The sequence below is a fragment of the Buceros rhinoceros genome, unplaced genomic scaffold (assembly GCF_000710305.1).
Source record: "Buceros rhinoceros silvestris isolate BGI_N320 unplaced genomic scaffold, ASM71030v1 scaffold14670, whole genome shotgun sequence".
Classification (NCBI taxonomy): domain Eukaryota; kingdom Metazoa; phylum Chordata; class Aves; order Bucerotiformes; family Bucerotidae; genus Buceros; species Buceros rhinoceros.
The window spans coordinates 88,824-102,540 of record NW_010389179.1 but is presented as its reverse complement, the minus strand read 5'-3'; the positions used below and the strand labels follow the sequence as shown (position 1 = coordinate 102,540).

General features: G+C 40.1%; 1 protein-coding gene across 1 annotated transcript in view; it reads left to right on the top strand.

Moving 5' to 3' along the window:
- LOC104490995 (glutamate receptor ionotropic, delta-2) overlaps nt 1-13,717 on the top strand; it is a gene marked incomplete at its 5' end in the record, with an annotated part of 102,316 nt that overhangs the window by 8,188 nt on the left and 80,411 nt on the right. The window contains one exon of the mRNA XM_010133352.1: nt 2,362-2,557. Within this exon, the coding sequence (XP_010131654.1) occupies nt 2,362-2,557 (196 nt within the window). The remainder of the gene's footprint in view (nt 1-2,361; nt 2,558-13,717) is intronic.

Sequence of the window (13,717 nt, the reverse complement as noted above, 5' to 3'; positions counted from 1 at the left end):
GGCCACTTCTCTTTTGTCTGGTGGCGGCCCCAGCCGTAACCTGTGACAATGGTCTAGTGCTCTCAGTCAATCCCTGCCTTGTCTGGTTGGGGTTTACCTGACCACCTGCTGCCAATTGTTCATTGCCTCCTTGAACGCTGTCTCTAATCATAGAGACCTGGGAGACCTTGTTGAGAAAGAGTGAGGCAAAGATGACACTGAGCATCTCAACCTTGGCTGTGTCTGCTGTCCCCCTCAACAGGTCCACACTTTTCTTGTTCAGCCTTTTAGTACTGCAAAAGCTGTTCTTCTTACCCTTGAAATCCCTCAAGATCATCCACTCTAGCTGAGTACTGAGTTGCTAGGAAGTGTTTCTAAATTTCACCTTTGTAGCCTGTCCATACTTCCACCTTCCATATATTGTTTGATGAGATTAAGGCCTTTTTAAAATTCTTTTTTAAAGTCTTGGGGTTTTTCACTAATTTCGAAGTGTAATAGATGATTGAGTTGCTTTTCCTGGAGAAACATCTGGTGGCTATCTCTAATCTTCAGGACTGATCTTTAAAATTGTATCAATCCTTATTTCAGTTATTTATTAAAACCTAACTGTAATAACTTAGTAGTTTACTTTCATAATTCCCCTGATAACTACCAAAGCCTTTTAAAATATTTGCTTCTACACTTTTACACTGCCTATAATGAGGTTTCACATTTTTGCTAGCAGCTTATACATTTCATATTTAATCTTTCAGAACTCATGGGTGTTTATCTGGACTTGATAATTTTTCTTTCACTTTTCAATTACAAATTAGCCACAGTACTTATCCTCTTGATACCTCAGTCTCCTAGAGTCTCACATTTTTCTTCCTAGGAAAGGACACGTCTCAGCCCTCCATAGAAGACCACTGTGTTGGGAAAAGCTTCATCTAGCAGCTCACCTTTGATGATCCCATATGTGTACTGATTCTTTTCAGGTTCCTTGCTGCTTATGTTCTTGAAGAGGAATACCATCTTGTTGGAGAAAGAGGAGAGGATTGTGGGGGGTTTAATACCATTAGTTATTTACTCTTCAAAATTAAATTTATCCCTTCCTTATATTTGCTGTAAGTTATCTGCACAGAATTTAGCTCTTATTCAATGTTCTTCTAAACCCATATGTCTGAATTTCAAAGGATTTATCTGTAACTCAACTAACCTCTAAACCCTTGTTGCTGAGCTCTATTGATTTCTTCTTTTCCTGCTTTCTGGTATATTCAGAGGCATACCCATCTTTTGAGGTCCGATTACTGTTTTCTTCAGTGCAATCCCTGGAACACCTAAGAATTCCTTCCCCACCCCACAGCCTCTATATTTGCCTGTTTCAGAAACATGACTTGGAATTTGGTGAGATTCCTACATTTGTGCTTGCATTTTCTGTGGCTGTAATGAGCTTTGACAATTTTATATTGCCTACTTTAAGGCAACATTCAGCTCCTTGATTTGTCCTTAGGTGTCATCCACTAGATTTGTGCAGTTTATACAAAGTTAATTTGTGCCAGGAAAGCTGTGATGGATTTTAGGCAGTAGACATATTGCAGTAGTTATTATTGAAACTTTAATGAATGCCATTAAAGGACCAAAGGTATGGGAGAGCAATTCTTATATTTGGGATGCTTTAGAAAATTCTAAACTGGTTAATTTTTCTTGCTTACAGAGAACAGATTAGACTAGATAATATGTAAAGTAGAACAAATTAGTTGAACTAAATAACATAAACTGTGATGCAAAGGCAGTTCATGAAACCACAACAGAAATCTTCCTGTTGCTGAAAATAGTGTAGGACGTGAGCTGTGTGATGGGTGCACAGTTCGGTGCAGGAATACCACCAAAAAGCTGCTCTTTACTGGTAAACCAGTAGCACATAGCAGTACTCAGCTCAGGTGCATTGGGCTAGATACGGTGAGTTCTGGTGCCAACACTGATGCTCCTCAGCAGCGGGGTGTGTGGTGGCACCGTGCTCTGAAAGGCGGTTATCCAGCCTCTGTTGAACTTGGTGCGTGTGGCTGGAGGGACTGCAATGCTGCCTTCTCTCCTTTGACCCTGCTGAGAGCAGCTCAGCATTTGACAGGATTCTCTTACTCTTTCTATTGTTCTTTTTTCACCCATTTTCTTTTTATTCACCCCTTCTTTTCACTTCATATTCCTCCTTGTGTCTTAAACCATAAAAACAATTTTTCAGTCTCACTTTGTCTTTTAAGAAAAAAAAGAAAAAATAACCAAACAACAAAAGAAACTGGCTTGACAGAGTTCTTCCTATGTGTTGCCCTTTGCTTGCCTGCAGCTCCTCCTGCTTGAAAATGTGGCTTCAAGCTCCTGTGTCTCTTTTCTTCACCAACAATTAAGGTCTCTCCAGGATCTCTCAAGGCAGACGGACATTCCTTATGGTACTGTCTTCGACTCCGCGGTCTATGAGCACGTCCGAGTGAAAGGGATGAATCCTTTTGAGAGGGACAGCATGTATTCCCAAATGTGGCGGATGATTAATAGAAGTAATGGCTCAGAGAACAACGTCTTGGAGTCAACTGCAGGCATTCAAAAGGTACTGGTATGACTTACTTTTTGCTTCCCTTTGGAGATGCTCTGCTGTAACATGACATTTGCTTAGTTGTTGCTTTTAACTGTACGGGGTGTATTTGTGCCCAGTTAATGATCGTGCCTGGTACCAATTTCTGCAAGTCTATTGCATTCTTACAGTGGATTGGAACTCCTCAGCTGTGTAGCTTGTTTTCAACATTTTAAAATGTAAGTACCTAGAGTGTTTGCTCTGACAAGGATTTATAGGTATGAGAGATGAATGCATTTGTCAGGATGCAAAATGGGAATAGGATCACTGGACTTACAACCCCAGAAGACATGGCAATGTACTGTACAAAGCTTAAAGCACTTTGGATACGAGACATCAATTAACTTACTTTTGTAGACTCCGACACTGAAAATCACGGCTTTCCGCTGTAGCTCTGAGTCATGTATGTTTTGAGAGAGGCAGGCAGAAAAAGGTGGTCTGGCCTTAAAGAGTCTCACAGCCACCTTCTGTAGTGGGTTTAGCATTTGGAAAATACTGTGAGAGCAGGAGTCAATTTTTGTAGTCACATTTATGAACACAATAGTTCCCTCCCATGTTTTTGGTTGACGGCTACAGCTTTTATAAGAATGCTACTCCATGAAAGGGTTCATTATGAAAGTGAAGATGGGTTAGTGAATGGCTGTATACAAACCTTTTCCCCACCATTGTATCTTCATATTCAGAGTTTTAAATCAAATCTGAGAAACACCATATTTTATAGATTTTATTTTAAACTCCAAAATGTGAAGATTTATTAGAGCAAATATCCATGAAGTTGTACGTGCAATTGCTTTAAGCTTGGTTTAGAAACTTCTAAAAAGCTGCCTTTTGACTCCACCAAAACCTGTTTGCCAGCAAAACCTGTAATTTCTGGTGTTTTCACAGTGGTTGCAAACACGTAAGAGGAAAGAATATGTTAAAAAGAATGATAAAATCACTGGTGATCTCTTGATAATAAAAGAACTACAAAATAACAAAGATTCTTTGGAGTTTTAAAAATCATTTATCCACTCTGTAACTGAGATCATATTTTCCTCCTCTGAAGGACTAAACAGCAAGAAAGAAGAGGCAAGAGAGACCCTGGGGAACTGCACTTTCGAAACCGCTTTAGATAAAGTCATACGCTGAAAAAACAAGAAAAAAAAAAAAGACAGTGAGAAGCTAGAGGAAATTGGTTTTCTTTTTTTTTTTTTTTTTTTTTTTTTTTTTTTTTTTTTGAGAAAATGTATTTTAGTTCAGCTTGTGTGGGGCTGATAAAGCTGAGTTTTTCCTTGTGTATTAAAAAAGAAAACTGCACTCCTTCTGGTTTGCCTTCCCAAGTTATACTAAGGGTTTCTGAAGAATCAAAAACCAAAGCATGCCAAACACAGCTCTGTTGACTAATGCCTTTTTTTCAACTGAATTAAAAACAAAAAAAATCCTCAGTGTATCATGCTGGCAGGTGATTCCAGATTGCAATCTTTGATTTCTCGTTCCTGGAATCATGACAGTTGCTGTCGTAAAACCTACAAACCCAGAAATATCTGAGTTCTTCAATTTCCATGCCTCTGCTTCCCAGGAATAAGCACTTGCAAATGATAATGTTGAAAAACCAAGTTGCAGCATGTGAGCAAGCCAGTCACCCCACAATTTTAAAATATCAGAGGGCTCTGGCTTGATTCTAACGAACATACTCATCCACTTATGTGTGTGCATTTCTCCCATTCTTTCATCTTACAGGAGGAAATGGCACAGAAAAAGATTGTTTGCTATTGCTGTTCACGCAGAAGCTTTTAGGAGATTATATTTTGGGAAGAAAGCTGGATGAAGAATGTGATGTTAAAAGCTAATCTTAGACAAGGAAAATTAATATTTAAAAATGTAACTGGTAAAAGGCAGAGATTATAGTCTTTGTAACATAATTCCAAAAAGTGAGAACATTTCAGAGGAAAGAATTCATGGGACCCCTCAGCCTCTTTATATACTTTGTAATGTTCTTTGGGGTCTTGAATGAATTTAACTGGCCGCATCAGAGCTTTTAACTCAACCAGATGATAACCCTGGACAAGCTTAAGCTAACAGGTCTCCCTCTGTGTTTAATTTTGTGTCTACCATTAATCAGCAGTAAAACATGACTAAACAGCAGTTTGACCAAGCTCTCTGTGGCTGTTACCTCAGCACGCATTCCTGGGGTGCCAAGTGAGGGCTGAGCCTTAACAAGTGCTTCCAAATGGGTACGGGGGAAGGGAATTCCACTAGACTGTCTAATGACCGTGAAGGTATTGTGATAGGAGGAACCACCGTGGGAGAAAGGTGAGCAAGGATGTTATGGACAAACGCTTTAAAAACACTCCCTGCTGCACCCTCTCCGAGGTTAAATGGGATCTGCAAGTAGCTGTCGCAGAAGAGGCTTTGCCAAAAAATTTTTGCTATATTTTAGAAGTCCTTTTTTTGGTCTTGCATTTATTCTACAAATTACCATGAAGCTGCAACTCTTTTAATTTTGAGGAAAGTACCACTTTAATACTAATGTATATATAAAAAGGGGGAAGGGGTATCAACCGCTGATTTACTCATTGCATCATCATGCTCATTTAGCAGGACTGCGCGCTTGCTGTACCAGTGACTTCATGGGGAATGGCACCTCTGTGAATGAAAATACAATACAGCCAAATGACAATGATTGTGTAGTCCCATTTTGCATCAGACAATCTACCTCTCTGACCTGCTCTTCCTGGCAGGAGGGCAGAACAGGAGGGAGAAATAAGATGGGAAGATCTGCTGTTGCAAGTTTTCAGGTTTTTGTATTTATTGGTCCTGTTCTTCTCATAAATCGGGTGCATATGTATCGCTGTGTGTGCTCCTGTTCCGTCCACAGTGAGTAGCAGTGTATACGCCATTAGGTCTGGTTAGAGAGCAGCTGGGTAGGTTTACCCTGAAGAGAAAGCAGGGTTTTAAATATCTCCGACAGGAGACAGCCTGAAAAGCGGAGGCACTTTAGATGTTTTCTGCCACTTACTGTCTCTTCCTTTCTCAAAAGACAACAAAAAGCAGCTAAAGATCTGAACTGAAGGTAGGGAAGCGTTCACTGTGTCTTCCTGCCCTGTCAAATGAAAATGGGTGGGAAGTTAGCTGTATTCATATATATGCCTGGATTATTCCAGAGAATACTCACTTTTATCTTTTTTTCTTTAGTATTACTGTTTCGTCTATCTCAAATTGATTTTCCTTTTTTGCATAGATTATGAAATATACATCATTCCGTCAATGGAATCTCTGTTTTTGTGGAAGTTATTTATTCGAAGAGGATTTACAGAGACCTAAGTCATGCCTGCTTAAACATTCATTGGGGACTCCAAGAAAAATCATTTAGGCTTAAATATATCACATTACATACCTCTTTATGTCTTCTTAAAAAGCACATTACCCTGCTTAATCCTTTACAAGCACCACAGGCTTTCCTATCCTTGGAACTATTCCTGTTTAAAATATAATGAAGCCGCTTCCATTGTGCCCCGTCTGCTCTTTCTTCCCTGGAGTATATCAGTGCCTAATGCCCTCTGCTACCTACCTTGTTCCTCTGAACGTGATACTATAGCCTAGAGCGTCTGCAATTTTTTTTCAGCAGTACAAGGTGGAAAATTCTTTTCCCAGGCTGTGTAGGCAGAATCTGAATGCATTTGAAACCTCTGACTATTTATCTGCAAAATATTTAGCCAATAAGAAACTTGTGAATGACTGTCAGGTGAAATAATGCTTCTGGATGGTGCATTAAAAGAAACTCCTCTTAGGCTCTCATAATGCTTCCTCTTCAACCTGCATGCAGTTGCAACAAGAATTTGGACTTGAGATTTTGATTTTCTTGTGATCCTGCTTGCATTGCCAGTGGAAACACGCTAGCGACTGCTGAGCCCATTTGTTTTCACTGGATGCTGTGGATGGCACTTTTACCTTGCCACGAATGCTGTAATAGTGATGGTATCATTTAAACTACCTATGAACAGACCATAACAAAGCTCAAAGCTTTGCTATGGTGATTTGTCTGGGGAAGAAAGGGGTAATAACAATTTGCACTTCTGTGCTAGGACAAATTGGTAATAACTGGACATGATTTTTCTTAATTTGTTCTCAGCAGTTGGAACAGCATGAAGATTTCTATCGATGAGTCAAAGAAGTCCTGAATTAGGTAATTATCCCGATTTACACACAAATTTGCCATTGGAATTGCCAGTCTGGTGATCATACCACAAGAAGATCTAGTTAATACGTGCAAGTCCGTACATCTTTGTTGTGAGCATTTCTGACCGTGGAGTTGGCTAACAGAAAGAAGCTGAAAACAGGAGATAACCAAGACAGACTTTTGGGATATTGGATCTGTACTGTGATTCAGTAGTTTGACAGTGGCTGAGAAAGGAGTAGGAAGCAAAAAGGCAAGAGCTTGTTAAACTGCTGGGACTGTGCTCCAGTCTCCAGTGTATCTTAATTCACTACAGTGAGATCAGCTATGCTATGGAGCTGTTGGTTAGCAGACTAATTATCAGCCAGACACTGGTTCCCTCCTTCCCCTCTTCTTCCAGAGGTGATGCTTCTTGGGCAGATGAGATGTTCTGTTGCTGCTCTAAAAGTAATAAGGTTCGTGAGTATCCTTAAGGCCTTGACATGTTCAGCCCCGCGGCTGAAAGTGCAATTTATCTCTTTTGTGATAACTGTCTCCTGCACAGTCCAGGACTTGATGCTGGCAGGTGCCTGGGGCTGCCAAATGCACCTGCTGTCCTCACTTTGTATTGCCATGTGTGGTCTGGCTCCATCTTATTTTTCGTATAATGTCCTTTTCCTGGAAAGCAAGTCTCAATGTAAAACCTGAGCCAGACATACCAGCGAAGTGCTGTTAGTACCGACACGAGGAATGCCTGATCCACTGACTCTGGCATGTTTAATGTCTCATAGCTTGTCAACAAGTCAGTTTATGGGGACGGGGGTGTGGAGTATATTTAATTGCAAAGCATATTTCTCATAGCCTTATCACAAATTGTCTTTGGTTTGCACTAGCCGAAAGAATAATCGGCCTGGAAAAAGATTTTTAATTTTTTTTTTCCTGTAATCCTGTGTATCTTTGCTTCCATATCTAGGGCTTAAACAAACTTGCAGCACTGCAAAAAATTTAGACTCCTGACCTGAAAGCACTACAAACGCAGTGTGGTATTACTTTCAGGCATTATGAAAAGGCTAATAGTTATCTGGATTAGCTTAGGGAGTCAGTGTGTTTTGGATGTATAATAACTGATCAGTGACAGTTAACAGAGCATGAAAAAGAATTTGTGTGTAGCTTTAAAAGGAAATGTAAAACTGTTTTCCTGCTGCATCATTTTCTCAGAATTTAAGGCAGGCTCAACACAAGGCTTGCTCTCCCTCATGAACGCTCCTAAGCATTTCCTAAAGTTTGATCTGACTTTGACTTTCTAGAGAGTTTTCAGGGGTTTTATCTTGAGTAGGTCACCTGTAGAAGTTATTTTCTGCAGAGTTTGGCTTTATTCAAACAAAAACGTAAGTCAAAATTTGAGACAGCCTACATGTCAAGAAATGGATCCACACAGATGTGTTCATCCCACAGCTAAGCAAGCCAACTACTGCCATATTCATTTTGTCTCCAGAGTTTCCTGAAAATTTTATCTGAGTTCATCTTCTGTTCCATCTTACTCATCTTTTGCTCTCGCTGAAATTCTATCCAAGTTGCCCATGACTTTGCTTCCAAGGTCAAGCTGCATGTGTCTGACATTCACTCTAACAGTCTCAGATGTCACTGACTGATGCCCTTCTATGGTGCCCTATCATTCTACCTTCTGTGACTGTCTTTACTTCCTCTCTGTTATTTTGAAGAATTTTCCAGATCTGTTTTCCAGTTTTTGTGGGCCATCCTACATCCATGACCATAGTATTTTCTATACATATTTCATCTCTGAGGATTCTCAAGTCCAAATTTAGCTAGCGGCTCCAGGGAGACAACTTGAAGTTCTGCTTCTCTTACACTGAACTGAGTTCCTTTTATCTGAAATAAAATTAGTGTGTTTTCCTCTACTGTCTTTTCATGTCTGACCACTAATTTAGTTCAACCTAAAACCTACAGGAGCTGACGTCATCATCTTCGTTTTATTTCCATTTTGTTTTCTATTGCTTAAGCTTATATGGCTCTTTAAGTTTTGTCAATTTCCCTTTCATACATGTCTTATGATTTACCCACCAACCTCCAGACCATCACTTCAGTAGTTTTCAGTATTATTTACTGGGACCTTCATAAAGTACTCTTTCCATGTTTAGTTCTATTGAAAGTGCTCCTGGGGAAAAAAAAAAATTAAAAGTAAGAGAAAGTTGTCATGAATTTCAAGGCCCTTCGTGGTCAATTCTGATTCTCCCTGTAGCTTTCTCATTTCTTAATTGGAAATCATTCCTGTGAGCTTCCAGTGCAACTCCTTTTTCAAGCAAGCATCTTTATGCTTTCTCTAAGAACTCTTCTGTAAGGTATGAAGTTTTCCCTCAAGACAGAAATCTTGGCTTTTCTTCAAAACCCTTAACACTATCCTATGTTATTACACTAATAAAAACTTTGACAACTAGGTCTCTGGTGTACTACGATTGCTACCCATCAACTGAGCAGCACTGCTTTATTGTTTCTTTATGTTCTTTCCCCTCGTCTGATTTATTTTATAACTGCCAGACAAGAGAGGAGAGAGGAACTCACAATACAGTCATCTAAATACCATCACAGATGTGATGTGGGTGAAACCAAAGTACTACTACACCCTAGAATGAACTAGTTTAATGAATATGACCATTCTCAGATGAAGAGTATTCCTCAGAAAACCACCTCTCTGTGTCTGAGCTTTTAGCCTTCATCCTCAGAGGCAGCTACAGCCTAACTTCCAAAGATGGGCATGGAAGCTAAAGTTTGCAACAGTGTGATTCAATATAAAAAAGATGCGGGCAGAAAAAAGATTTTATTGAGCAATTGGTCCTTATTATCTCTTGTTTTCTCCAGCTTCAGTGGCGCCAGCTCCATATTTCTTTTGAATTGTCTCACTGATGAACATAATTGTATCTCTGAGTCATTTTTCTAATCTTTTAAGTTTTCTGCTTGTTTTCAGAGAAAGTTTGTTTGCCTGAAAGCTTGGTTGTTTAGGTGGATATATCTACCCCAGATATATCCCTTTTTCTGTTTAAAGGTAATTCTCTCTTAAAACTTTTCTTCACTTCGATCCTTAAACTGTCATGACTACAGCGATACTCCCATCATCTGTAACTTTAGGTGCCTAATTTAGGTGCCCAAGTTTATGTCCTAGATATCACAGACAGACAATTTCCTCTCTAGAGAGTGGTTGGGAGTGCCTAAGCTGGGAACCTATTTTTCTTGGAGGCTTATTTTCAACAGTACCTATCAAAATAAGATCATATTCCATGACTTGAACTGGCAATCAAAGTAAGAAATAGCAAAATACACCCTGAGGAAGTAATTTTGCTTGAATCCTGTAGAATTGCATTCTGCAGAGAGATGAGTCCAGACTTTTCAGCTGGAGAAAGGATGGCTGACCGCCACTTTGAGGAGTGAGCATGGGGTGGGAGGGTCTCACCCTTCATCCTGATGGTCAAATATAAAGCTATGTACTTCACATCTTAGCCTGTTTCTAACCCTGTAATCATCTTTTTACATGGCAAAACAGTCCAGAGAGGAAAATTGAATCCTGTGTTGGTGGAGATTTCGCTTGGGGTTTCTCTTGTGTAGAAGTGGACCAATTACAATGGCATCATGAGAGGAAAAGCTGGAGTGCATCCTTGTCCTGATGGTAGGAGACGAGCTTTGTAGAAGTGTGTAGGTAGCTGCTGCCATAAGACACATGGTGTATTGCTAGGCATTTTATCTGCAACAATCCTCATGCACGTGGAAAAAGTAGAATTAATTTTGTGTTAACTAGCCCTCAGCCTCTACCAACAGAGATAACAAATAGGAGCTGCTTTTTTTTTTTTTTCCTGGAGAACTTTGGATATTTCTGATACATGGGGATGGTAGCACCATGCTCTGATGGCGAGTGGAGCAAGACCACAACATGCAGAGTAACTGGCTGTGACTGCCTCTATGAGGTGTTTGTAGCTGGCAATGCTTAGTTTATCCCCCTTGTATCTCCTTGTGCTTTTCTGTGGTACAGTGCAACTTTGAGAATGGCTGCCAGAGCAGTATGTGTGCCTATCTGTTTCCATGGCCATATCACATCTGAATACCATGATCCCAAGCTTTATATATGAGACACTTTAAATTTCTGATTAACTAAACAGCATGAGTGCTATGTTCATTTGCACTGGCAAGTGATTAGCTGAAGAAATTCCAAGCTCCCTCCTGAAACTGAGATATTTAAGGGATGGGAAATTCTGGAAGGGAGCAGGGGGTAAGAAAACTGACAATTAGGAAATAATTTAAGAAAAAGAGTGCATTTTCAGTCAGTGATTGTAAAAGCTGAGCATGAGCATAATCCTCAAAGGAAATTTTTTTGCCGGCAGTATTTGTTGCTGAAGTTTTCTCATCTGGCCATGCTCAGTATTAGGAGGCATTTGTTAGAAAGGGTGATATAAACAGAAAAGGATGCTGGACATAACCCTTCAAACGAGCAGCTTAATCTGTCCGTATTTGGGTCTAACAAACAGAGCAATGCTATTGTCATATTCTGTAAAGAATGGTTTCTGAGTATTTACTATGTGATAAGTACATTTATTATCCATTAGCACTGAAGTCTGAAAGAGAAAGAGCTCTCATGGGTGCTGTAACAAACCATCTCATGAGTAAAATACAGGCTTAGTAGAGAGTGCAAAACAGGAGATGTCTTTATGGATATAGTTGCAGGAAAAAAGGAAGTTCTGCTGCATGTTATTCTCTCAATTAAACTTTAAAGACGATGTTCTCCCTTTTGCTTATCATCTGGAGAGGCAGAAGGGGTTTGGGACAGGAAAATTCTTTGGGACAGAAAGGTACTGAGGGGGCAGTTTTGTAGGTTTTCAGTTGTCATTTGGGCACTGCTGCTAGAGTGACATTGATCTGTCCTAATGTGGCAGCTTACAGTGAAAGTGTTTGGTATATATAACGAAAAGGGAATACAGGGAAACTTTTGCTAGCTAGTAAGCTTTTGGTACTTCTTCCGACCCATAAATCTACTTCTAATGCAGCTGCTAAAATTGTATGTACTACCTTCCTAGGCTCTTCCATCTGTGGCATTTCCTCAGCAAAAAAAGAGTGTGACCAACCACTTCAAAATGACCTAAACCTGTAGAGGGGTGAGCAAGCTGCACTGGGATTCTAGCAGAGCAGTGAGCCTCTCCTTGTGTGTCAGCAGCTTGTGGAGGGGTATACCCTTCTTTGGATTTTTGAGTAGGACACGTATTACCTCAAGTTTTATTGCTGAGGGGTGGTTTTGTGCTCAGCTGTCACTGCTCTGCTCTGTTAGTGCCTGATGTCTTCAGAAACTGGTTGTGCTGCTCACATGTCATTCCCCTTTGGAAAGTGGTCATTTGTTCGGATGTAACAGGAGTTGGAATGAATGTGACGTAACAAGTCCTGTAATCCTTTAGGCCTTTGAGACTGTTCTTTATTAAACAGGAGAGATTCCTGGTGGAAGTTACAAACTCCTACGAATATTCTTTTTGAGTCTGGTCACATAAGAAGTTGGTCGTTTCTGTGCAACCTATGGGGAAGCAAAGATTGGGATGGGTATAATGTCCTCCTTGAAGTATTTTTGGTTACTTCTTCAGGTCACTTCTTGTAACCATTTTCCTATGAGAAGGTGACAAAAAGATCTGAATTTGTGCAGTTTAAGAACCACACATTTTCTTTTGTGCCCAGATCTAGTTCCATTCTTCAAAACCATCAGCAGAAAAAGTCTGTCAAAAATTGCTGCCTCGGGGAGAAATAGAAATTTGGTTTATGTCTCCTTCTCTGTTGGTTACTCCTGTCCTTCCCTTCCTTTTTTAACTCATTCATACAAACTCAGTATTAAAGCCACAACTCCCTCGACAAAACCTCGCTGTGGCTCACGTCTCTTTCCGTGGCAGAGATGTGTCCATCCTCTGATTCCTCATTTTGGATTCTTGTTATCCTAAGGAAGAAAAGCTCTGTACAGTGCCTGACAGTGAAGAGTAGTTCAGCATTAGGAGCACTCTTATTTGGCTACAGGGGACACAAGAGGTGTTAGCTCTTATTTCTCCATTTTATCTCCATTAACTTAGTGCTTTTCCTACCGAGGTTCTGCAGCATTTCCTGGTTCACAAAGATGAATAACACCACCGTACTGACGGTGTCTGGGGACTACACAGACTTTTGTGCGGCTCCAGCAACCTTGGCTCATTCTTCTCCCTCTGAATTTTCGCTTTGCTTTATTTCCTCCCTCTCACTTTTTCATTTTTCTGCTTTTTGACCCTTTATTCCATCTTTTTGGGTACCAGCTGCTCCAACTTTTTCCCAGTTCTCTGAGCCTTCACCTCTCAACATGGTCATACATCCGCTTTGCTATCTCCACTGGCTTACATTGTGTCACTGTTTATCTGTGCAATGAATTGCGCAACTTTCAGTTTGCAATCAGATGAAGCTTTCCAAAACTCTGACTGTCACTTTGAAGCCCGGTGGCAGGCTCACGGTGTGGTGGGCTGCACTGGGGACATACCACACACAGATCAGGAGAAACGCAGACTCTGTCTAGTGATCAATAGATGGAGATAGGACAGCATACTCTTGCTTCAGGCACAAAACTTGGTAAGGTATTCGCTTTCTTGCTTAAATGTTTCTGGCTGTCATTTTGTATATTATCATATTTTAATAGTACTCAAGTACATTTTGATGTATTAAGAAATGCAAATGATGGGATTGAATGTAAGGTTGTTTAAAGGGTATATGCAACAGAAAAAAGACACGAATAGAAGTAATGAGAAAGGGATGTGTAAAATGCACTGTATACTCCAGCTTTAAAGCATAGCTTGGACTATGAGGCTGCAAGTCTGACATGGTGAGAGAGGTATAAGAGGTAACAGAGAGATCTTGTTTCAGATTTTTGGAGCTGCTGTACCTATCATTCATAAAACAGTTCGACAGATTGATATATAACTTACTACTAAACAAAAAGTCTATTC